General features: G+C 35.3%; 1 protein-coding gene across 6 annotated transcripts in view; it reads left to right on the forward strand.

Annotated features, from left to right (window-relative positions):
- PTPRR (protein tyrosine phosphatase receptor type R) overlaps nucleotides 1-25,593 on the forward strand; it is a 244,596-nt gene that overhangs the window by 199,420 nt on the left and 19,583 nt on the right. For all 6 annotated transcript variants that reach the window (XM_019748998.2, XM_074325415.1, XM_019749000.2 and 3 more), the window contains 6 exons: nucleotides 1,460-1,646; nucleotides 3,931-4,015; nucleotides 10,362-10,441; nucleotides 10,942-11,079; nucleotides 23,475-23,585; nucleotides 24,926-25,083. In XM_019748998.2, coding sequence (XP_019604557.1) covers nucleotides 1,460-1,646; nucleotides 3,931-4,015; nucleotides 10,362-10,441; nucleotides 10,942-11,079; nucleotides 23,475-23,585; nucleotides 24,926-25,083 — 759 coding nt within the window. The remainder of the gene's footprint in view (nucleotides 1-1,459; nucleotides 1,647-3,930; nucleotides 4,016-10,361; nucleotides 10,442-10,941; nucleotides 11,080-23,474; nucleotides 23,586-24,925; nucleotides 25,084-25,593) is intronic.

The raw sequence follows: 25,593 nt of genomic DNA on the forward strand, positions 1-25,593 counted from the left end.
TAAAATACCTAAAATAAATAAAGTAAAAACTGGCAGACATAAATATAAGGAAAAATAACAAACATGGTTATTGTGAAAGACTCACTTACACATATCTCAGGCTTTAACAAATCCAGTAGGAGTAAAGTGCAAACACTTAAATAACCATCAAGTAAAGCAGAAATTAAAGGTACAACCTTATATCATTTAGAAATTAACCAAAATGACAACATCATATATCAAATTATAGAATGGCAATAAAGCTGCAACCAGAGGCAGAAACATTGGAGGAAGGAACTGATATGTTTGTGTTTAATGGGATTTTTGTTGTATGTTCTAATAATTTTCCATTGTTTAAAATTAAGCTCTAGTCACTTGAATATTTTCTGATGTAGTACTCCATAAAAATGTAAAACATTATTCAAAACAAATAATATGCTGGGCCTAGTATCTACTCTTATTGTCTTTACTCTCATTTGTCTTGATCTATTTTACCCTGCTTTCCATTTCCTTGGGACACCAACCACTTGGCACTATATTTAATCACCTGACACATATCTAGGCACCTTTAAATTGAACAATTCTTACGAATACAGTCTCTAACATTGAAGCTCAGGCTCACACACACTGTTTTATACTAGTTACGCCTTGATTCTATGTAGCTAATATAAGAGGCACTCACACCTTCTATCCAGGACACAAAGGGCCTTAATCAGAGGGAGGAGCCCCACCTCACCTCCCAACCAAAGGAGGGACATTAGGAGGGAAGATAAATTGTAACTCAAAATGAGGGTCTGTGACCTTATGAGTTTATCACCAAATTAAATGAATACATACATACATACATACATATGCAAATATACACACATATACATGCATATATACATAAATGCAGGATACAAATGTTATCTTTTAGGCATTCGCTCAGAACTTATAAAAATATACACATTTTTAAACCTTTAAATTCTATTTCAATGGCAATAATTTGGACTGAAATAAAGGGATTGTTTTTTCCCCTCTGAGCTTCCCATGTCCAATAAAATCATGACTACAGAATACTGATGTCAAAAATGGTAGGTGGCTATATGATTTATGTACTGGACTCTTGGACATACATATAAAAATAGTTGGCTTGTGTTACATCTGGTTCCTTGATTCCAATGTAATGTTTACTTTTCCTAAAATTTTCACTTAATATAATTAGCCATCCCATTATTTCTGTAAAAAGTATATTCATTTAATAAATTATAGTGCATTCTCTCAATTCAGAGTTATTTTCAACAACAAAATTGTCAGTTCCCTGAAAAGAAGCTGTCGATAGGTGCTATAGTCAATTATGGTACCATAAGAGAAAAAGATACTTGGTCCTTATTTCTGAAAAAGTGCTCACTGAATTGTGTGTATGTAACAAAAGATAATTCTGTGCACTCAAAATAATCCATGTGGTGTTTAAACCCAATTACGTTCTTTTCTAATGTAGACGAGGGTCCAATGTATCTCTTACATTGGACATGAGTAGCTTGGGGACTGTTGAACCTTTTGTGGCTATACCAACCCCACGGGAGAAGGTCGCAATGGAGTATCTGCAGTCAGCCAGCCGAATTCTCACAAGGTCACAGCTGAAGGACATCGTGGCAAGTTCACGTTTACTCCAAAGTGAATTCATGGTGAGCCAGCTGTTTATCATTCATCCTTCATTAAGTATTTTGATGAATTAGGCACTAGAGGCACATACTAAAATGGCCTGACCCTCCACTGAACAATAAACAAGTAGTTCCAGTTCAAAGGGTTAAGTACAAGGGTTTTAGATTCACCCTGCAGCTCATCAAGATTGATGTGTTCAAACTAGAATGTGATAGGTAAATTGAGGCAGACTACTAGGAGCTGGCCAGGCAAAGAAGTGGCAAGAGAAGCTGGGCAGACGAAGGGCATTCCAGGAAGAAGGAATGGGCTTTCTGTCACTGTTTGGGGAAACCAGGGATGATACCCCAGTTTTTTGACTTGAGCAACAGGGTGTATATCGTGCCCTTTAATGAAATAAGGAACACAGGGGAAGACCAAATGTGGGCTAAAAATGATTGTGTTTCATCTAAAAATGCTGGTGGTAACTTAATTCATGAGCTTCCCATATCCAGTAAGAATAGAGATAAATTAGACATTCTTAGGTCTAGTTGTTGCCCAAGAGAAATATCCATTTTATAGATCACTTTACATCTTGAATCAGTTGTACATCTTAAGCCATAATTGTTGAGAATAATAAATTGATCATTTTAGGGTCACTATCAATATTTGAAACTACCCTAACAGTGAAAGATCCAGCAATGGATTAGATCTACTATTAGCTTCACCAACTATGATTAAGTGCTTAAAGTAAAGCACAAACATGCAGTTTTTAAAAATTAGACTTTGTAGTGTCATCTTTTTACATAAGAAGAAAATGAGACTTAGAGAGCTGAAACAAGCAAGCAGTGGTCATACAACTCGCCAAAGCTACACGTAGTGTTCTTTTCTAGAACCACAGATAGTCTTTGTTCTTTGAGATAAGCCCTGAACATAGCCTCCTTCCCTTAAAGGAAAGATGGGGCCAACACAGAGCACAGAGGAGAGAGATAATGCTGGAAGATAACGAATTGTCAGTGTGAGTTAGAAAACAGGAATAAAAGCCATGGCCAGGATCCATGGCTTTGCCAAAATAGACTGGCCCTTTTGAGATCACCAAGCATGAATGTGTGATTTCTACTGACTTCAATAGTTTTGCTTATTTTGGTAACTTGGACTGAAAAGTTATAACATTTCATTGGAGCAGAGAGTAGGGATGAATATTATAAGTATCTAACATAATTCAAGTTTAGGAAATGATATTTTACTCCTCTCTGTAGACCAAGTCTCAAATTCATAACATAATCAGGCTTTTCTCAAATATTTATATTGACTGAAAACTAAGACAATTTGAATTAATTTATAGATAATTTCTTTCACTTCAGTGAATATTAGCCTTTTGAGTTATATTTTCCATTGGAGAAAGTTTAAGTAACAAAAATATTACTCTATGGGATCTAGAGATAAATGTCATTTTATTTCACATTAACCTTATCTAAGCAATGTGAGGAGAATTTTAAGTCAGAGAACATACCATTTTGTATAATCAAATTCTTAAATATCTGTTTCAACCCTTTTGAAAACTTGGGCTTGTGGTTATTATTATTATTGTTGTTTTTGTCCAAATCAGCTACAGATGCTCATTTTAGATCTTTTAGGTCTCATGCAGTTCCACAGAGCCACGTCTGCTCTAGTTATTCTCTCTCTAATTATTTAAGGCACATGACATATATTCTCACGTAATTAGAATATTTATATTCTTGTGAAATGGGAGAACAGAGTGTCTGGATGACCTTCATTTACAACCACAATAGGAACAGCACAATTATAAACTATTCTGTAATACAAAAAAGCATCATACCGTCATCATTTGAATCAACAAAAAAGCCCTTTATATTTACCACTTGGGGAGGGAGGTTTTCATAATCCTAAAAGAGTCGTAATTAATGTTAAAAAAGAATTCATCATAGTGAAATTTTTGGTACTGAACTTATATTAAGAGTTGAAGAAACTTGAATAAATTGATAAAATATCAATTTTCAGCTTCCTGTTTATATATTTTCAGCAACTAGGGAGAACAGGATTCTTAAAATCCAACCAAAGTTTTATATGTCTTTTTAATAACTACATATAAAATAATACTTTCTAACACAGAGAACTGTTTCTTAGAGTCAGCTTGCCAGGGTGCAGCTGATATGTTTATGAAAGGAAGGGTGTTGGTCAACCAGAGGTGGTAGTCTGTTGTTTTATAAGTGACTTTGAAGTCCAATACCATTCCGGATCAGATGGCCCCCTGTTAACATTTTCTTTTTGGAGGCATTAGATATACTAATTTGATATTCATTTTTGCAGGAAATACCAATGAACTTTGTGGATCCCAAAGAAATTGACATTCCTCGTCATGGAACTAAAAATCGCTATAAGACCATTTTGCCAAGTAAGTTTCTTGAATTAAATAGTTTGCATTGTAAAGCATAAGCCTTCCCACATTTACCCCTACCTCACCATTTCCCATCATCACAACTTCCATATACAAACCAAATTTGGAATTGCAAACACATATCATTAAAATGGTCTGGCAGTTAATAACTTTATTTTGTGTTACTCTTATCATAATGCTCAACTCACAGTTCTAGTAGATACATGGTTCTAAAATTGCATTGTGTCACATGTTATCATCAATTGAATTTTATCAAGGATGTCAAATCAATTCAATGGAGGAAAGAATAGACTTTTCAACAAATGGTGCTGAGATAACAGGATATTCACATGCAAAAAAATTAAGTTGGACCCTGCCTCACACCACATACAAAAATTAACTCAAAATGGATCAGAACCCTAAAAGTAAGAGATAAAACTATAAAACTTTTAGTATGCAATAGATGTAAATCTTCAGGACCTTAAATTAGTTTATGATTTCATAAAAAACAAATAACCCAATTTAAAAATTGGCAAAGAACTTGAATAGACTTTTCTCCATAGGAGACAAACAAATGGCCAATAAGCATATGAAGAGATGCTTAACATCCTTAGCCATCAGGAAAATCAAAAGCACAATGAGATTCCACTTCACGTCCACATGATTATGATAAAAAAGACAGACAATAGAAAGTGTTGGCAAGAAAGTAGAGAAATTGGAATCTTCATACATTTCCTGGTGGGAATGTAAAATGGTACATCTACTCAGGAAATATAGTCTGCTAGCTTCTCAAAAGGTAAAAATGAGAGTTATATGACTTTGACATCCTACTCCTAGATATATACCCAAAAGAAATTAAAACCATGTGTCCACACAAAAGTTGTACACAAATTTTTGTAACAGCATTATTCCCCAAAAGTGGAAATAACCAAAATATTATCAACTTATGAATGGATAAACAAAATTCACAATACCCATACAATGGAACATTATTCAGCAGTAGAAAGGAATGAAGTACTGCCTTCCTTCCTCCATGTGAGGACACAATAAGAAGTCTGTGACCTGGAAGTGGGTCCTCACCTGACCGTGCTGGCACCTTGACCTTGGACTTTCAGCCTTCAGAACTGTGAAGAAACTGAGGCAGAAGAAATTCAGTGACTTGACTAAGATCACACAGTTTGAAAGAAACAAGCCCAAAGCAAAAATAAGTTGGAAAAATTCTTTTAAAAGGACTAGAGGAAAGCAGAAGCTTCTGAGAGAGATAGAGAATTAATAGCCAGAAGCAAACATGCTGAGTCGAGTTTTCCACTAAGAAAAAGCTGAAGCACTTCATTACCACCAAAGCAGCATTACAAGAAATGTTAAAGGGACTTCTTTAAGAAGAAAAAAAAACTCAAAAATATGAATATGAAAATATAGCAAAGAAAAAGAATTCTCACTGAGAAAGGCAAACACATAATGAAATCAGTGGATCAACCAATACAAAAGTTAAAAGGCAAAACTAAGGAGATTATGTGTAATTGCAACAGTAAATTAAAGGATACACACAAACACACACAAAAAAAATAAAAAATAATGACAAAAAATAAACATGAAAGGGGTGAGTAAAAATGATAGTGATTTTTGAATGTGTTCAAACTTAAGCAACCATCAACTTAAAATGGACTGCTATAAACATAGCTTGGTATATATGAAGCACATGGTAACCATAAACTAAAAATTTACAAAAAGATATGCAAGAAACATAGCAGTCACGCTGAGTCCTCATTACAAATCCAGAGTCCTTTGCTCCACCCTGGGAATTGTTTAAATAGGTCTGCTGTCGGGCCCAGGAATTCGGTACTTCTAGCAAACACTCAGGTGATTCTCATTCAGATGATATACCAGAACCACATGTTGAGTAATACTGCTATAGACTATGTTAAAATTAAATTTAGCTCCATGAAATATATTGATATCAAGATATGAACTGGATTCCAGGAGGTAGCAAGGAATAAGGAACAGTTTATAAGATCAAGGAGAGAAAAGACGTGTAAACAAGTAAATACATTCAATATAATAAGAATAGAGATCTGGCCCAAGTGCTGTGGGAGTATAGAGATGAATGAGTAATTAATTCTGCCTACAGTGGCAAAACTACTTTGGAGAGGAAGTGGAATTTTTAATCACTAGACAAACAGATATAGTTGGGATTTTGGCAAAATCCATAAGCCTCTCATGGCAATAGCTGTGGGAAGATAGAAGCCACAAAGACCTTTTTTTTTTTAAGTATTGACATTGAAATAATGGAGTCTTCCTAATTCAGTCCATTAATTAACTCATAAGACATCAAATTCTCCATATTTATGGTAATAGCAAGAAATATGATGTCTTTGAGCTTCCCCTTCTGGTGGACTTGGAAATGCATTGTTAAAGTCACTCTACTATAGCATATTTTAAACTGGTCTATATAGTTAAATCTATTTACCTAAGTTATACTCACTCACTGTGAAAGATATTTTACAACTATAATTGGCTGAATGGGGTGAAACGGGTGTGTGTTAGAATTTCTGCCTCTCTCTCTCTCTCTCTCTCTCTCTCTCTCTCTCTCTTTCTCTCTCTCAAGATTTTATTTTTTAATTCACCAAACATAATAGGCACATATATGCACTGCAATTATTATATTTACCTATCTAATCTCAGAAGGATTTGAAAATTATTAGGATTATTTAAAAGCTCAGCCTTCTCTGTTTGCTGCCCAGATGATATTAAACAACAGCTTCCTAGTCCTGTGTCAGCTTTTCCATTCCCAGAACTGGGTGGATCGCTTGAGCCAGAGCACCTGTGCTGACAACTGATGTTGCAAATGGATTTTTCTGTTGAAAATGTCTGTAGCCTGAATACCACACCCACCCCCTGTTGCACTAAATATAATTTCGTAAATATTGCTTGCACAAGCCACACCACTGGTTGAAAATCATCAGGAAAAAACTAGAACGAATAGAAAGTTGTTCTTTGTACAGTTTATTTAGACTGTAATATGAGATAAATTTGAAACATTACATTAAAAATTAGCAAATGATTAAGATTTTAAATGTTATGATTTTTATTGTTTTGACCTACAATAAACTTTTACATTTAGAAGCTTGTCAGCTTGTATATAAGAGTGAGGTTATATAATTTTGACAATGTTTTGAAACAGAAATAACAAGAAACAATTAAATCATAGCTGCTTTTCTAGGACAGTGTCCGCCTAGCCTAGCTCAGAACACTCTAAATTGTAGATTAAAATGCTAAGGTCAAGTTTATATCAAATTATTTTACAATATAATCAAGCATTAATGATAAAAATACCAGTGTGTCTACATCCTAAATCACAAAAGCAATGGGGGAAAAACTGATTCCATATTAATATGAAATTATTTGTACAACAATGAAGTATAATAATAATAGGTTTTGTGTATATTTCTTTCATGCAGTCAACTTACTTATACAAATATAAAACAATATAGATAAAATTGAAGAACCCTATTTGCTTTAGCCATCATTTCATGTTTAAAAATTTAATGTGTGGTAATGTTTTCTACTTAAATAGTGTTTCTTGTTTTATTATATTAAGTGCATACAACAGAATAGACATGCAAATAAGTGAAGTGCTCATTAAGGCAACAGGTTATGTGGCTAAAGCAAAATATTGGAGTTAAACTTGATTTCCTAACCTGGCAAAAACATTTACAATTTAAGTCAGGCTACTTAATCTTCCTGTGCCATCCTTTCTTTATTCCTAAAAATAGTGATAATAATTCTACCTGTAGGACTATTGGGAGAATTAAATGATAGCATGGGTAAAAGACCTAGGAAAGTTCCAACTATTGGTAAACCCTCAACTAATGTTAATTTTTCTCTTCTTCCTCTACTCAACAACATAAATCCATCATTAACCCCAGAACCAATTCCAGAAAATAGGGACACTGTGTATATAGAGAAAAATTTACAGTTTCAAAGGCAAACTATTTAAGAACCCTGTTTTCTCTTATAATTTACACATGGGTCTTAAAAAATGAGTTTCTATAGAATCACCAATCTTCCATTGCCAAAATCAGCACTGTCCACTAAAACTCTCTGCAATGATGGAAACGTTCTGTATCTCCATTGTGATAGCCACTAACCTGTGGCAATTGAGGGCTTAAAGTATAGCTAGTATACTGAAGGAACTCATTATTAAATTTTATTTTACTTTAATAAACTTACATTTAATGAGCTACATGTGGCTAGTGGCTACAATATTGAACAATACGGAGCTGGAGCCCTCTCATCTTGCCTGAAACAAATTTAAAGATGACTCCCAGTCACCTTGAGGGTGTGGCCAATCCCTGCTTTTCCTCCCATTTCCCATTTATTGTGAATTCATCATTGGAAACTATCCTATTCCTCTGCCTTTGCCCATCACTGCCAGTGGTACACTTGTCCCTCAGCTAATTGTTTCTTCTCTTGACTTCAAACACATTTCTTCCTGGAGAGGAAATCTTAAGCACAGCAGAGCCTTTGACAAAATCGGGTATGATGCCAATCAAAATATCAGGATCCAGGTATAATTGTGTCTGTTAAATAGAAGACTTAAGATTGTCAGAAGGTATTTTAAAGACACCTTTAAAATTTAAAACAGACCTAGGGAAACTTCATGTGTTCTATTTTCCAAATCTATATGTGTTCTATAATTTGTTGAGAGGAAAATAGAAAAAGGAAGGAGGAAAGAAGGGAGAGGAGGAAAAGAAAAAGAGAAGAAGGAAGGAAGGGAGGGAGGGAGGGAGGGAGGGAGGAAGGAAGGAAGGAAGGAAGGAAGGAAGGAAGGAAGGAAGGAAGGAAGGAAGGAAGGAAAGAAGGAAGGAAAGAAGGAAGGAAAGAAGGAAGGAAGGGGTCCTGTAGGGAAAGGAAAGTGGTTCAACTTTGTTAAATTCAGTGTTTCCCGTATTTATTTCATTACTGAACCCTCCCTTTTTAAAGAGGATCCAATTTACAAGTTATATGACCTAATTCTATTTGTTACATAAGAAATTGTTTACAGATAACAGTTTGGGAAATTCTACTATGACAATCAGGAATCATGGAAGGGACCATTTAAATCAATGCAATAGACATTTATTAAACAGCTGCTATATATCTAAGCACTGTATTAGATACTAGGTCTTACAGGGATAATGAAAAATCCCCACTCATGCCCTCAAGAGGCTCAGAATGTACTGGGTTAAAGAAATCATAAGGGGATGATTTGATCTTAATTTATTTATGTAAATGTTGCTAAAAATAACCACCATATTTTTCATAACACCATGGTTCACAAAGAGCTTTTCAACTTCTTGATGGAAAGTGATTTTAGAATTTAAGACAATGTTGCTAGCACTATAATAACCTATCAAACAAATACATGGTAACTAAAGACAGCTTCTTCCAAATAGTAAGAGAGGATTTGGGTCAGACCAAATATTTATCATTGGTCAGGACAGAGAGAGAGAGACGGGAGTAGGGGGATATGGTGCAAATTCCAAACCCAAAGAACAAGAAAGAATCACAAATGAAAAATGGGATCAAGAATCAGAAACCTACAAGAAAACCCACAGAAGTATAAACTCACCATCTCAGGTTTATGCACCATAAGATCTATGTAAAGAACAGGAGTCAAGATGTCCCTCAATAGGGGCCGGCCCGGTGGCTCAGGCGGTTAGAGCTCCATGCTCCTAACTCCGAAGGCTGCCGGTTCGATTCCCACATGGGCCAGTGGGCTTTCAACCACAAGGTTGCCAGTTCAATTCCTTGACTCCCGCAAGGGATGGTGGGCAGCACTTCCTGCAACTAAAATTGAACACAGCACCTTGAGCTGAGCTGCTGCTGAGCTCCCGGATGGCTCAGTTGGTTGGAGCGTGTCCTCTCAACCACAAGGTTGACGGTTCGACTCCTGCAAGGGATGGTGGGCTGTGCCCCCTGCAACTAGCAATGGTAACTGGACCTGGAGCTGAGCTGCGCCCTCCACAACTAAGACTGAAAGAACAACAACTGAACAGAACCCGCCACAACTAAGATTGAAAAGACAACAACTTGACTTGGAGAAAAGTCCTGGAAGTGCACACTGTTCCCCAATAAAGTCCTGTTCCCCTTCCCCAATAAAATCTTAAAAAAAAAAAAAAAAAAATCACTTAATGTTTAAAAAAAAAAGATGTCCCTCAATAAACATGGATGGATAAAGACAGAAGCACCAATAACAAACACTGATGAACATCTGACAGTCAATATGTAAGTTAACAGGTGTACTATGTACTGGTTATTGGTGTTTAAGAAACTGTAAGAAGACTAAATCTTTTAATGTATTATTTCTTGTTTGCTTCATTAGATCCCCTCAGCAGAGTGTGTTTAAGACCAAAAAATGTAACCGATTCTTTGAGCACCTACATTAATGCAAATTATATCCGGGTAAGTGAATACATATAAATTTCTTTCTGATGGTCATGGTAATAGTAAACTTAATATAAATAGTAAAAAATAGTAAACTTACTATTTACAATTGTTTGTTATATATATTTTTTCTTCAGAGTAGATCAGTTTTGACTTACCTTGTACTAGCAAGTTTTTTGTTGTTGTTTGCTTAGCCGTCATCAGCATTGGTAGTGGGTTTTTGCAGTGGATCTTCCTTTCCTGTGCCTCTGTGGTTACAGTGTCCTGTGTGGGCACTCTGGGGAGGACTAAGCATTATGACCCTCAATACCGTATGCTATGCAGTCCTTGCTGGGAAAACAACCACATGAATTGTGGCACTACAACGAATGAAACCACGGATATCTGTGTTGCTTTTGGACCAGCAGAGCAATTTTGTTCTGAATATCTTTCACCTAAACTTTCAGTGTAAGGCATGAACTTCAAAGCTGTTTTTGTATTTTTTGTTTGTTTGTTTGTTTTCTCTTTACTCAAACTAGGGCTACCGTGGCAAAGAGAAGGCATTCATCGCCACACAGGGCCCCATGATCAACACCGTGAATGATTTCTGGCAGATGGTTTGGCAGGAAGACAGTCCTGTCATTGTTATGATCACAAAACTCAAAGAAAAAAATGAGGTATGACCTTCAACCAAGTACTAAATGTTATATATTTTCTGTTGGTATAGAAGAAATGTTGTATAAGGAAAATTTCCATGTACTTAATAACAGCTTTAAGATGGAAACATTAAAACATGTAAAAGCTAGGTGACCTTATGCTTCCAAAAAATAGTAATTGGTGTTATTCTGTGAATGATGACTTTCTTTCAGATAAATCAATATTTATGGCATACCTATATCTCATTTGTACCTGCATGCCTCAATAACGGATTGAGGGGTTATGAATTATCACCCTGATTTATAGGCACCGAAATAAAAAATTATTCATTGGTATCCCAAGTAATTTTTGTACCTACTATGTAACAGGTACTATTTTAGTTGTCGTCAATATAATAGTAGACAAAACATACAAATATTCCTGCCCTTGGTAGATCAGTCGGGGGAGACAGACAAAATACAGTAAACATAATAAATTCATAAAAATATTAGAAGGGAAGAATGCAATGGGAAAAAAAAGTAGAGTGGGATCAGGGGATTGAATGTGCGGAGCTGAAGAGAGGGGGTATAGGGAAAGAGTAAGCTGCAGTGTTTTATAGGATGGGCAGGATAAGCTTCACTAAGAAGTGAGATTTGAGGAAAGATTTAAAGGAAATGACAAGAGTCACGCAACTTTCTCAATATCTTCATAAGAAATCCAAAAAGAGACAAAATTAGATTCCATTTCTATACTAGTCTTCTTTTCTGAGAATCTTTCTCGCTTATAGAATACTCATTCTGTATTTTGCATCATAAAAATAAAATTCTGTAATTCCCAAAGGGTGCTGTCCTAGGTACTGCTTAAATTTTAGGGCATCTTATTGGGATAGTTTACAGTCTGATTTTAGCCAGCATTTGTGTTTGTTTTCTTGTCAGAATTACTGTACCAGGGTTTCACCATGACAATAAGAATTTAAGAAAACTGAGTTCTCTCTTATAACCCTTTGGTGAGTTATAACCCTTAAGTGTAGCACAATCCTGCTGCTACTCAAGAAAATTCAGACTCACAAATAGCAACTTATGTTTTGGGTTTTTTTCATCTGTTGTTTTCTTCCATTTTTGCTAAAATAGACGAAGGACTTTTTTTTCTAAAGTTTATTTTGGGAAGAAAAGTATATTTGGGGGCAGTAGATGAAGTTATATACTTAATTAACTATATGGCTTACTAAATAAAGGCATTTCTATGAATCTTATCTGAAAGCCTGAGGTGGCATAATAAAAATAATCCATAATATTCTCAGCTGTTTCACCTCCTATCAATCTGTGAAACATATTAAGCCACTGACAATTCATAAACAGTTGTTTAATATCCATGACATTTTACCTTCATAGCAAGAAAAGAGTCTTCAGAGTTAAAAGGTGTACTCTTTGTGAATATACACTATAGAACTTATGTAATATGGCAGGCTAGATAACCTGTAAAACCTTCCATTACAAAATCAGTTGTAGTAGGTAAAATAAGAAATAACAGGCACAGCAGAGCTTGGGGGGAGAAAGTGAAGGAAATTCCAGCAGTCAAAAATGGAATAAAAGACATAAAACCAGAGAATTATAGGTGACTTGTGTTTTCAGTGAAAAGGTCAACCACAAAACTAAACCTGCCTCCCAAAATAGGACTATAACAGGAAGTTAATCTATCTAAGTCTGGCCTTCTCATGGGATAAATAAAAAGGTTCTCTTGAATATTCAGAATTCAAAAACCAGGAAATGCCAAGTGGAGTAATTAATATAAAAAGTAATACCAGATTGGTAAGGCTCTGTGGCTCTTTACAGAAGCAAAGGCAAAAAACTTTCTGGATCGTATACTCTCAGCATATAGTTCACAGAATTTCCACAGAAAAGCCCAGCCAAACTCAAATGTATAAGTCGAAATTATGAGACATACAGATAAATAAACAACATAAGGAAAAATCAGAAGACTCAACAAATAGTAGAAATAGATCCACAAAAATATTGAATAATAAAAACTACAGGGTAAGCTATATTTTTTAAAATTAAGCACACAAAATATAAAATAAAAAAACTTTAAAAGGAACAAGCTACTATCAAAAAAGACTAAGAAGATTTTTTTTAAATAATCAATACTTTAAATTTTATTCATTGTGTGTTCACCACTCACAGTCAGTTCTCTTTTCATCACCATATATTTGATCCCTTTTACCCTCATCTACCCCCCAACACACAATGTGATATATAGATGATGTATTACAGAAATGTACACTTGAAACCTATGTAACTTTACTAACCATTGTCACTCCAATAAACTTTAATTTAAAAAATGTATTCAAAGGTAAAGTTACTCCACTTTATCAGTTCAGAAATATAATAGGTTTGTTTCCTTTAGTGAAAAAGAGGCCGTAACTGGGCTTCTTTACTATTTTCAATCCTTCCCCTTGCCTATTGCTATTTCTTTCTTTCTTTCTTTTTTCTTTCTTTCTTCCTTTCCTTCCTTCCTTCCTTCCTTCCTTCCTTCCTTCCTTCCTTCCTTCCTTCCTTCCTTCCTTTCTTTTTTTTTTAGTTTCAGGTGTATAAAACAATATAAGAGTTAGACATTTACACCCCTCACAAGGTGATAACCCCCCTCCCACAATGTACTACCCCTCTGACATCGTATATAGCTGTTACAGTTCCATTAACTCTATTCTCTATGCTGTACTCCACATCCCATGACAATATAGATGATATAGATATAGATATAGATATAGATATAGATATAGATATAGATATAGATATAGATATAGATATAGATATAGATATAGATATAGATATAAAATTATAGTTAACATTCAATATTTTTCAGCTTCAGGTCAGACATCTACACAGCTCATGAAGTGGTCTTCCTAATCAGAGAAGTGCGCCCCCCCGCATCTGACCCTCAACAAAATCTTTACAACATTATTGATTATATTCTCCAAACTGTATTTCATATCCCCATGGCTATATTGTGACTACTAATTTGTACTTTCTAATCCCTTTACCTTCTCTCCCATCCCTAACCCCCTCCCATCTAGCAACCATCAGTTGTTGTTTTTTCCTTTATATCTCTGAGTCTATTTCTGTTTTGTTTGTTCATTGATTCTGTTCTTTAGATCCCACATATAAGTGAAATCATATGATATTTGTCTTTCTCCGTCTGACTTACTTAATTTGCATAATATCCTCTAGGTCCACCCATGTCATTGTAAATGGTAATATTTTATTCTTCTTTATGTCCAAGTAATATTCCATTGTATAAATGTATCACAGATTTTTTATCCAATCATCTATTGATGAGCATTTCGGGTGTTTCCATGTCTTGGCTATTGTGAAAAGCACTGCACTAAACATAGCGGTGAATATTTTTTTTTCAAATTAGTGTTTTGGATTTCTCTGGATAGATACCTAGAAGTGGAATTGTTGTGTCATAAGGTAGTTCCATTTTCATATTTTTGAGCTACCTCCATATAGTTTTCCATAGTGGCTGCACAAATCTGCAATCCCACCAGCAGTGCACCAGGATTCTCTGTTCTCCTCATCACCACGAGCACTTGTTGTTTGTTGATTTATTGATGATAGCCATTCTGACTGGGGTGAGGTGGTATCTAATTGTCGTTTTTATTTGCATTTGTTTGATGATTATTGACATTGAACATTTTTCCATATGTCTATTGGCCATCTGTATGACCTCTATAGAGAAATGTCTCTTCATATCCTCTGCCCATTTTTTAACCAGGTTGTTTGTTGTTTTTGGTATTGAGTTGTATGAGTTTTTTATAAATTTTGGATATTAGTCCCTTTTCAGATGTATCATTGGCAAATATCTTCTCCCATTCAGTAGGATGCCTTTTTGGGTTTTTTTTTTTGTTTTTTTTTTTTTTTGCTGTGAAAAACTTTTAGTTTGATGTAATCCCACATGTTTATTTTTTCTTTTGCTCAACTAGGGAGATTTTTAAACAAACCAAAGAGTCCTAGAAATAATTATTGTATAGACATTATTATGAAAAAGAAAACCTCATTAGGCAGGTTTAATAGCAGGCTGGAAACACCTGAGTAATTATTAGATTAAAAAATAGAACTAACTAAATTACCTGGAGGATCAAAATGGCCAAAAATATGAAAGAGAACTCAAGATACACAGAGGACAGTATTTAAATGTTCAACATATGTCTAATGGATGTTTTGGAAGAAGAAAAAGGAGAATACTTTTTTAAAAAAGAAGTAACATTTGAGGAAATGATGGCTAGGCATTTTCCAAAACTGATGAAAGACATGAACTCTCAGATTTGAAAAGCACAATGTATCCTAGGCTAGATAAGTCAAAGTAAATCCACAACTAGACACATCTATGGAACTGAAAAACACTACAGAGTCGATTTTAACAACCAGAGTAATTAACAAATGGCTTCTCAATAGCAACAATAGAGGCCAAAAATCAGATGAATACTACCTACAAAGGGATGAAAGAAAATAACTGACAACCCAGAACTCATGCAGGATTTAGCAACATTTCCTAGATCTTAGTAGAATTACTTAATAACACTCCTTCCCACTTTGTTTTGAATTACAATTTTCTGGATAGATTGTCATAATGTGTTTTCTCAAAGTACATTCATACCCTTACTTAGTTCTATTTCTCTTCAGTTAAAAATAAAATCATATAAATTGAACATAGAAATAGCACTGTAATTTTATATAATTATGTAAGTATAAGCATGTAAATGTTTTAAGACAAATAAATTATATTTTCCACAGAAAACATTTCTTACTTGTCAGTGTTACATATTTATTAAGGATTAACACTTGGCCAAGCATATATGAAACAATAGCTCACAAGAATTGCAGAATAGGTTGTAGTAACTGTAAGCTAAATCATAATACTGTTGTCTTGAACATTTTACTCCTCAAATCTTGTGATGTATTTGTTCTCTTTTATAGAAAAAGTCAGAAATATGCCTTGTTCCTGACTTTCATCAACTTAGAAGCAGCTAAGATTCTTGGTCAGAAAGCATTCCCTAGAGGTTGACTACTGTGTGACATATTTTAAAGAAGTCTAATAGGGATGATATGAGCAATTGGCAAGCATGCCAAAGCCCCAACAGTCAGTGATTCTTCTCCTCTGTCCCCAAGACCAAGGTTGTCAATCTAACAGAACTGCTGTAGGAGATACACAGAGGGTGCCCAAAAAAAGTGTATACATATTTTAAGAAAGGAAAAACTGTATTAAAAATGTATTACTCAATATATACCTATAACAAAAGATGACTACAAGTCATGTATTTACATTTTTTGGCACCCCCAGTATATGTATTTCAATGTGACACTGAGTTGGTTCACTGGTGGTGCTCAGAAGTCTCCATTCTGAGTCTTCAGAGCAATGGAGCCCCTGTTGTTTTTTCTTTTTCAAGTCTATCATACTTGGAGCTAACATGTTGGTACCATTCTCAGAATTCACATTCTCCCTAGGAAAGCCAAGAGCATCTGTTGAAAGCTGGATTTTTTTTTATTTTTTATTTTTTTTATTTTTTTGGTAATAATGACAGCACTAAAGGGAGAGTGAGTTTTAGTTTTTCTTTTTGGCTGAATTTAGAAATTGGAGAGGTATATATTTTTTTCTTACCATTTTTAGCCTCTTGTCTTTTAAAATGCCTGGGATATATCTTCTGGAAATAATAGTTAAATCTATTTGTTACATGTTTTCTATGTGTAATTTGCTAATTGTATTTTCCCGTACCCAGTCATAATCCCAAATATTGCAGTAAAAATTTTGACTTTTTTATTGTTTATTATTCATTAAATTAAAATAAAAATTCCTTCTCATCCAGACTCTCTAAATATGTAAATATAATGCTATAGAGGAAACTTTGATGTTTTACAGATCAAAATGATACTAAGAAGTCTGGCTCAAAAGAAAAGTGCAGTAGACTTCACACTACCAGGAAAATGCTGTTTATCAAAAATGTGCCAACTTTCAATTTAAGCATCATTGTTTAGAATAGACAAAAATCATTTCCTCCCCCCAAAAATGAAGGTGGAGTTTATCTTTAGAAATTCCCAGGCTTTATATTGTCTTGCATGTTCTACTTTTTAATAAATAAATAAATGAACAGTTGGCAGCTCTAACTTAATAATCCCAATATTCTCATAGTTATTTTTTATAAAATGAGTCTAAACAAAACCTTTAAAAACAGAGCCGAAAAATCAGTTATGTTATATTGCAAGAGAAAAGATTGTATTGCTGGTAAATATGAACGCCTTCATTTAGATAAATCTCCAGAAGGGAATTCCTCTTGAAAGGCAGAGAATCTTAAAAATGCAGTGTTCAAACTCTTTTATCATGAACAATTGCATTGCTAGAGAAGGCATAATGACAAAATCTACAAAGCTGGATTTATATCAGTCTAAAAATGAGAACTCGGACTTACACACTTCCAAAGTCCTCAGACCACCTCTAGAGGTTACTGGGTGCCCCTTGCATCACTTTGTAAGAATGACGGAAGTAGCTATACATGTTGATCATATTATGTATACTGTGGGAGATACTTTCTACCCACTACCATTTATTGAATGTATGTGCTAAGCCCAGTTCATACATTCATTCAGTTAATTTTCACTCTAACTCTACAAAGTAGGCTTTACTATCCTTATATTATGATTGAGATACCTAAAGCCATTTGCCTAAAGCCTCAAAGTTAGTGAGTGATGGAAACCAAATTTTAATCCAGATTTGTTTGATTCCAAAGCCCATGCACTTAATTATTGCCCCAACAGAATAACGGGCCAAATAAGGAGGCAAGATATTAGAAAGCAAGTAACTCACTAGTATTGGCCTCATAGTGCAATAATGTACTGAATTTATTTTTCATGAAGTAAGGAAATCACTTGGTGATTTGACCTAACATAACACTTCTCTTAACTACTTAATACAGCCACACGCTGTCACTATTTTTACATGCATCTTTCATCTATGTGACTTTAGTGAGTTAACTATGTGACTACTTATAAACCTCATTTTTTCCATTGATTGACCTAGTCAGCATTTTGCAAACAGTTTACCCTCAAAAAGCCATGTAAAGAAATCATGTTGTAAGTTTTCCCTTCTTTCATACCCTTCCTTTCTCTATCTGATAAAATCATAGAACAAATTGATTTTCATTACATTTGGCCAAATACCTCATATGAAGCCTTGGAGTTTTTTAATAGGGCCCTGAAGAGTGAATAGGTTCTCAAAGGAAACATAACCCAGGCAGAGAGCAGTGGCTTACAAAGGAAGACAAGAAACCCACATGTCAATTTGTGTTTCTTAATCCCCTTCCCCTTTTTCACCCATTACCCTAGCCCCCTTCTCACCTGGCAACCATCAAAATGCTTCCTGTATCTATGAATCTGTTTCTGTTTTGTTTGTTCATTTATTTTGTTCTTTAGATTCCACATATAAGTGAAATCATATGGTTACTGTCTTTCTCGGTCTGGCTTATTTCACTTAGCGTAATACCCTTTAGATCCATCCATGTTGTCACAAATGGCAAGATTTCATTCTTTTATATGGATGAGTAAATTCCATTGTATATTTGTACCACCTTTCCCTTATCCATTCATCTACTTAAGACACTTGGGTTGTAAATAATACTGCACTGAACATGTCTTTTCAAAGTAGTGTTTTAGATTTCTTCAAATAAATACCCAGAAGTCGAATGTCTACTCACTATGTTATATACCAGAAAATAATATAATATTGTATGTCAACTGTAATTGAAAAAAATTAAACAAGCAAACAAAGAAACCACATGGCCTACATAAATTGGGCAGTTTGCTGTGGCTTGAGCATAGAGTAGTAAGGGGACTATGCAAAGAAACAAACAAAACCTCAGGGCTTCATTACACAAACAGCAGGAAGCCACTAAAGATGTTTTGGAAATAGAGTGACATAATGCAATTTGTATGTCATGAATATAAGTGGTGGCAGAATATAGGATTTGGATATGAGAAGAGCAAGGCAAAGCACAGAATAGGTTAAGAAGTTGTAGCAATAGTCCAGGTAAGAAGTAATGAGGTACAGAATTAAGGTAATACACAATGGAATACTATTTGGCGGTAAGAAAAGATGATATAGGAACATCTGTGACAACATGGATGGATCTTGAGAGTATAATGCTAAGCGAAATAAGTCAGACAGAAAAAGCAGAGAGCCATATGATTTCACTGATAATGGTATATAAACCAAAAACAACAAAAGAACAAGACAAACCAATGAGAAACAGAAACTCATAGACACAGACAATAGTTTAGTGGTTACCAGAGGGTAAGGGGGGCAGGGGGTGGGGGGTGGGAGAAGAGGGTAAGGGGGATCAAATATATGGTGATGGAAGTAGAACTGACTCTGGGTGGTGAACACACAATGGGATTTATAGATTATGTAATACAGAATTGTACACCTGAAATCTATGTAATTTCACTAACAATTGTCACCCCAATAAATTAAAAGAAAAAAAAAGAATTAAGGTAATAGCAGAGCAGACTGAGAAAAGGAGATAGATTCAAAAGGTGTTCCAGAGGTAGAAGCTGCAGTGCTTAGTTTCTAATTGAATGTGAGACAAGGGAGAGCTGGACTTCAGGATTTCTGGCTTGGGAGATTGAGTGGAAGGTGATGTCATGAGCCCTGATGGAAGGAAAGCTTTATGAGGAAAGAAAGTGAGTTCCATTTTTAACATGTTGAATTTGAGGACTCGTGGAGACCTCTGGATGGTACAGTCTACTAAGTGGCTAGACATAAGTCACTAGAGCTCTAGACAATTGTACAGATAAGAGATAGAGATTGGACAAGTTGAATTTATAAAATGATATTTGTTCAGAGGGTCCTAGTCTCCAAGGGAATTTTCCCAGGGACGCCTAGCAAAACAGGGAACTGACCTTCAGTTCCATCTGCTGTAAAATGATATAATAATAATAATAATAATAATATCTGCTCCAACTACCTCAAATGATTGTGAAAGGGATTAAATGATATGTTGGTGAAAGTACTTTAATATTACATTGCTAAACCTATATTAGTAATATTTAGTTGAAAACCAGGAATAAGATTAACTACAATAATAGTTATTGTAGATGATGTCGCCCATTCTATTCCTGTCATAAGCTAATGTAACTTAAATGAAGCTGACCATCTTCTTTTATTTATTTAGAGCCACTTTCTATGTGATGATACATGTCTTTGGCTCATACAGCAAAATCTCTGATTTTAGATGCATAGAATTTAAAAAGAAAGTAACGTTCAAAAAGATTTTTTTTTTTTAAGGCAACTAAACTACTCACTAGACCTCCTTTTTCTTTATACACAAATAGCCCTAACATGGTTGGGGTGAGAGGAGTGAGGGTCAAAGAAACAAAAATCACTGAAATATGAATTTGCATTGCTTTGTGATGCATTCTATTTTAGCTGTGAACCACTGATTATGAAGAATTGATTGATGTCCAGAATCTTTACAGTCAGGGTTTGCTAATTGTTTGCACAAGTGACACATGACCCTCTGGAAACCTCTTTTTCTTGGAATTAATAGATAATTTTACTGAAAGAATTAGCCCAGTTAGAAGAAAAATAGTGACGATATGGGGGTTATATTCTGCTAGATAGCGTGCTATTTCGAATTACCTACAATTAGTGTGGTTTCACAATATTATCTGTAAAGAGAGCATTTTCCTTCCTTGCATTTTCTGCCTGCTTCGTATCTTTGTTACCACCACAATAGAGAAACCTTATAAAGCTGTTCACAAAAATATTTTAAACATGAACTTGTGCTCTTAGAAACAACTACATTTGCAGCTCTCCGCCACCTCACATTCAAAAGCACCTACACATATCTGGTCTCTTTTTCTACATTCTCCTAAAAGGGGGGGAAGGGGGAATGTATTCAGTGTGTAAAAATAAACTATTGTATCTCAGAAAGGACATGGGATGCTAACTAAGGGTTGTTTGAATGAACAAGTCACATTGCATTGTCTATGGGGACCTGGCTGCCAATTGCATTTTTGGTAAAGAGTCAAGAAAAACATTCAAGAGGGCCCGGCAAGCTTGGGAGAGAAGCAAGCTGCATTTCCATTTCTCAAGTAGGTGCACAAGCCTGTTCAATTATTGTTGAGAGGGTGCAGGTTGTGAGCCTCTGCCTCGAAGCTTTTCCTGCTGGTTTGGAGAGCCACCTTCCCAAAGTGGGGCCTGATTGTGGACAATGGGGCATGTATGCCAGACTGCTGGACCCCTGAATGCCTCTTTTTTTGTTCAATACATTTTTCAAGACTTTGTCTCTTCTTGGATTTATCCAGGAGGCATGGGTTTTTAGATATACAATTGCTCGGGTCTTGCAGCGAAATACTTGATGCTCCATTGAAAGAAACCAAGCAAATTGGTTAGTATGATTGTCTTTAACAAACTGGGGAAATTTTAGACGTTTGACAACTTGTAAATGAGGAGGGAAATAAATTGCTCTATTTTTAAAAGGTTTTATTTTTCTTAATGTTGACGTAATGTCAGCCAGAATAAGTCTTCAGCCTGATTGCGTGACTGTCTTGCGTGTGGGGTGGCATGTAAATAGAGGTGAAAACGATTTACTTTGTTTGGAAATGAACCAGAATATAAAGGATGCAAATGTGTTTTTATTGTAATGGAAGAAAGAAACAGTGATTCCACCAGGCAAAGTGGCTTCCTCCGTGGCTCTAGCTTGTGGAATAGTTAGTACTGAGCATAATAGAATATGGAGGTGTGTCTGTTCACTTTACATGTCTTCTCCTGTAGTTCTGTGATTCTTTTGAATCATAAGTTCTTAATTGTTTTCAAATGTGCTCATATGCCTTTGACATAGATATGAAGAAACAAGTGTCCTGAGTACTGAAAGGTCCCAACTGAGGGCAACAAGTGAAAAAGGAATTTCTCTATAAATATGCATATGTGTTTGCAAGAACATAAGTGCTACTTAAACAGTATTTCTAAAATTAACATTGCTTCCCTGGGCTTTCCCAATAAAACATCAAATTTCACACTTTACATACTTAGTCATTAAAATATATGGTAAAAAATTTAATAGGTCTTTTGCAGTTGACTAAAAAACAAAATAATAAATAATATGTACATATGTATGCTTGAATCCCATTTTGTAGTTTTCTTTTCATGTAACATAGATGCCTTGAGGTTAATAAATTATCTCAAATCCCTTTTGGCCAGACAGAGGAACAGATCTGATAGATAGGAATGGGTTATTTCATTAATCGCTTCAGGATGGGCAAACAGGACAAACCTGATAGATGAATTCCATTAGAAAAGCTCCAGCCCCCTTCCCCAAACAGGCAAGAGAAGGTATAAAAGTAAGAGCTTTTGCCTCAGTCACTGGGCACCCCCATTCGGGACCCCCTCCCGCTCGGGAGCTCTGACCCTTTGCTTTCAATAAACTCTCCTCTTTTTAAAACTCTTTGCCTCTCCCTGGTCCATGTGTCCATTCTTCGGTCTCATGAGACACGATCCCGACCCACACCCAGAAATGCTGGCAGATCCAACATTCTTACCTCATTTTGAATGCTTTATTGTATGCCTGCCTAAGTGCTCTCCATGTGGAAACTGAGGCCAAAGAGGTTAAGTATCTTGCTTATGGATTCACAACTAATAAGTGGTTGAACCAAAATTTGGACCCAGGCTGTCTGCACCTTAACCATTATATTGCCTTGCTTGCAATATAGTTATTATTACTGTTACTAAACCCTTCAAGGAGGAGCCATTATAAAAATATTTTTTAAATAATTTTGTTATACATTTATTTCAATGGACCCCATAAGTGAAAAGACCCTTGGTTCTGGAAAATATACCACCATAGAAGTATTAAAGGTCGTTACATCTACTTTACATACAAGAGAAACCTCATTTTGTGGCATCTAACACATTACAGATACTCTTATTAGACATTTCCATTTGATGAAGCAAGGCAGTATGACTTGCCTCAGTCATTGTAAGAAGCATTCCTTTTATGTCTAGTTATCACATGATTAACTCTGATATTTGGACATTAATTTCTGAATTCCTAACTTAGTTATTAATTAGTTCTTAATTTGTCTGTGGAGTTTTGGGAACTTTCACCTTTTGTGTGTGTGTGGAATTAGTAGCAGCAGTGTTTGACAGGTACATGCAAAAATTGATACTTTATTTAAAAAACAGCCTTATTGAGATGTAATTTATGTACCACAAAAATCACCTGTTTAAAATGTATAATTCCATTGGTTTAGAGCGTTTACAGAATTATAATATTTGATACTGGAATTTTTTAATTAATTAAATAAAAGCTCTTGAGATGCTTGAATGAAACGTACTCCAAGGCCAATGAAAATCATTAATATTCTCTGTGTTCTTCTTTCCCCTTCACCAGAAATGTGTACTATACTGGCCCGAAAAGAGAGGAATCTATGGAAAAGTGGAGGTTCTGGTTATCAGTGTAAATGAATGTGATAACTACACTGTTCGAAACCTGGTCTTAAAGGTAGGATTATGTAGCTATCTGCAAAGTAAATGGTGTTAGAGACCTACATTGCTAGTTTGAAATTATACATCCTCATAAGTACTGCATATTATTTTTAAACAAATTAAGTAATGTCAAGATCAAAAGAGAAATTATAATCATTCTCTCATGTATTTCTTTGTGGTCAGCTACTATAAGTATCTGGAATAATTAAATTAACTAAGCAGCTAGTCAGGAAATTCACTAAGTATGATGTTATGATCTTCTAATTTGCATAAATAAAAGATCTCTTCATTTAACCTTTTGAATGCCTTTGACTAAAAGCTTGCTCTGGAGACTTTCCCATGATTTTTTTGTTAATGTCACTTTGGCCTAAGCAGCTTTAAGTAAGGCCTGGAAACTGTGAAACAGAAAATCTGCGCTTGTGGGTGGCTGGCTGTGGGAGGCAAGACAAACCTGAAGGGTTGATGCGATCTGCCAAAACTTGAAGTTACAGTAATTTATAGGGACTTTCCCCAGACCAGATTACATCATAGAAAAATTACCTGATTTAGCTTACGGGCAGCAGATGCTGATGAACGTTGCCATGGTATTGTTGTTGCTTCTAGAGAACAATCATCTCAAAGATTTCAATCCTATCTAGAGCCTCACTGCTGGGACATAACGATAATGGAGAGAGAGTAGTGACAGAGCTGTGCCAATGGTTTTTAATGGGAAGCTCGGGATAGGAAGGCAGTTACCAACACCTGTCTTTCAATACATGTCCTCGAGTGCCTAGTCCATGCCAGGGCCCCAGTGGGCACTGAGTTTTGAGGGGATATGCATGGCCCCTCACTGAAAGCCTTTCTAATCTTGTGACTCCGGTAGCTCCTTTACTACTGGGATTTCTCACTACTATTAAAAACCGGAATGTAGGATGAGTGAAGAAATATTAGAGTGGCTGAATATAACATTAAGTGTCCTTATATTGGTTAATATGTCTTTCATAACCTCAGGAATGTTCAAACAGCAGGAAACACACTATATCCCAATTCTTTCTTGGCTACATTTTCATCTACCATTTTGTTTACAGTAATAAATTACAAATGTATGTGTAGCATATGTTCCCTGTACACTTTCTATGCTAAATATATATTCTCATTTAATAAAGGCAAGACTGGCAAACTTTGATATCAGTAAATAGTTATAGTAAAGTTTGCTCGAGGTGAAAGGTTGTTCTTTAAAAATCTCCTAGATTTTTTTACCACCTAGGACTAAGTTGCCAGCAAGATGGGAGTGATAGAAGGAATGCAGTATGGTGGTTTCGATAACTTTTAGTTGTACAAATAAATGAGACATTTGGTGGCTGTTGCTATTTTCAGCAAGGAAGTCACACCCAACATGTGAAGCATTACTGGTACACGTCATGGCCCGATCACAAGACTCCAGACAGTGCCCAGCCGCTTCTACAGCTCATGCTGGATGTAGAAGAAGACAGACTTGCTTGTGCGGGCCGGGGGCCTGTGGTTGTCCACTGCAGGTAAGGCATGAACTGTCCTTTCTGCCTAAGCAAACTGTCCATCTTTTGTAAAGTTATAGAGCAGATAGAAGTTCGGTTTGGCTTCCTGATTGTGACATTGTCAGTAAATTAAATACTTACTGAAACTGGTGAACTCCCTAACATTCGAGTCTTGATCAAGATGATATTTACAGCGACAATAGTAGCATGTTTTCAGCAAACAATTACACAGTGGAGGATATACCCCTTCTAAATAAATGGCTCAGGGAACAGGACACCTTATTCAGTCCTCTGTCTTGAAACTTACTTTGATTCATTTAATCTCATCAGTCTAATATACACTAGAAATGACAGATATGATTTTTTGATTATCAGTGGCTTTTTTGTTGTTTCAAGATGGCATCTGAATTATACGAATTATATCTTGGTAACATTTACTATTTCAAATTTGATAAAAACAAGTCAAGTATTTTAGAAGTTATTTCATGAAAAACATATAGGAATAAATTATAAAATGGGAGGCGGGCAAGT

This window comes from Rhinolophus sinicus, linkage group LG02 (assembly GCF_036562045.2).
Source record: "Rhinolophus sinicus isolate RSC01 linkage group LG02, ASM3656204v1, whole genome shotgun sequence".
NCBI classification, from domain to species: Eukaryota; Metazoa; Chordata; class Mammalia; order Chiroptera; family Rhinolophidae; genus Rhinolophus; species Rhinolophus sinicus.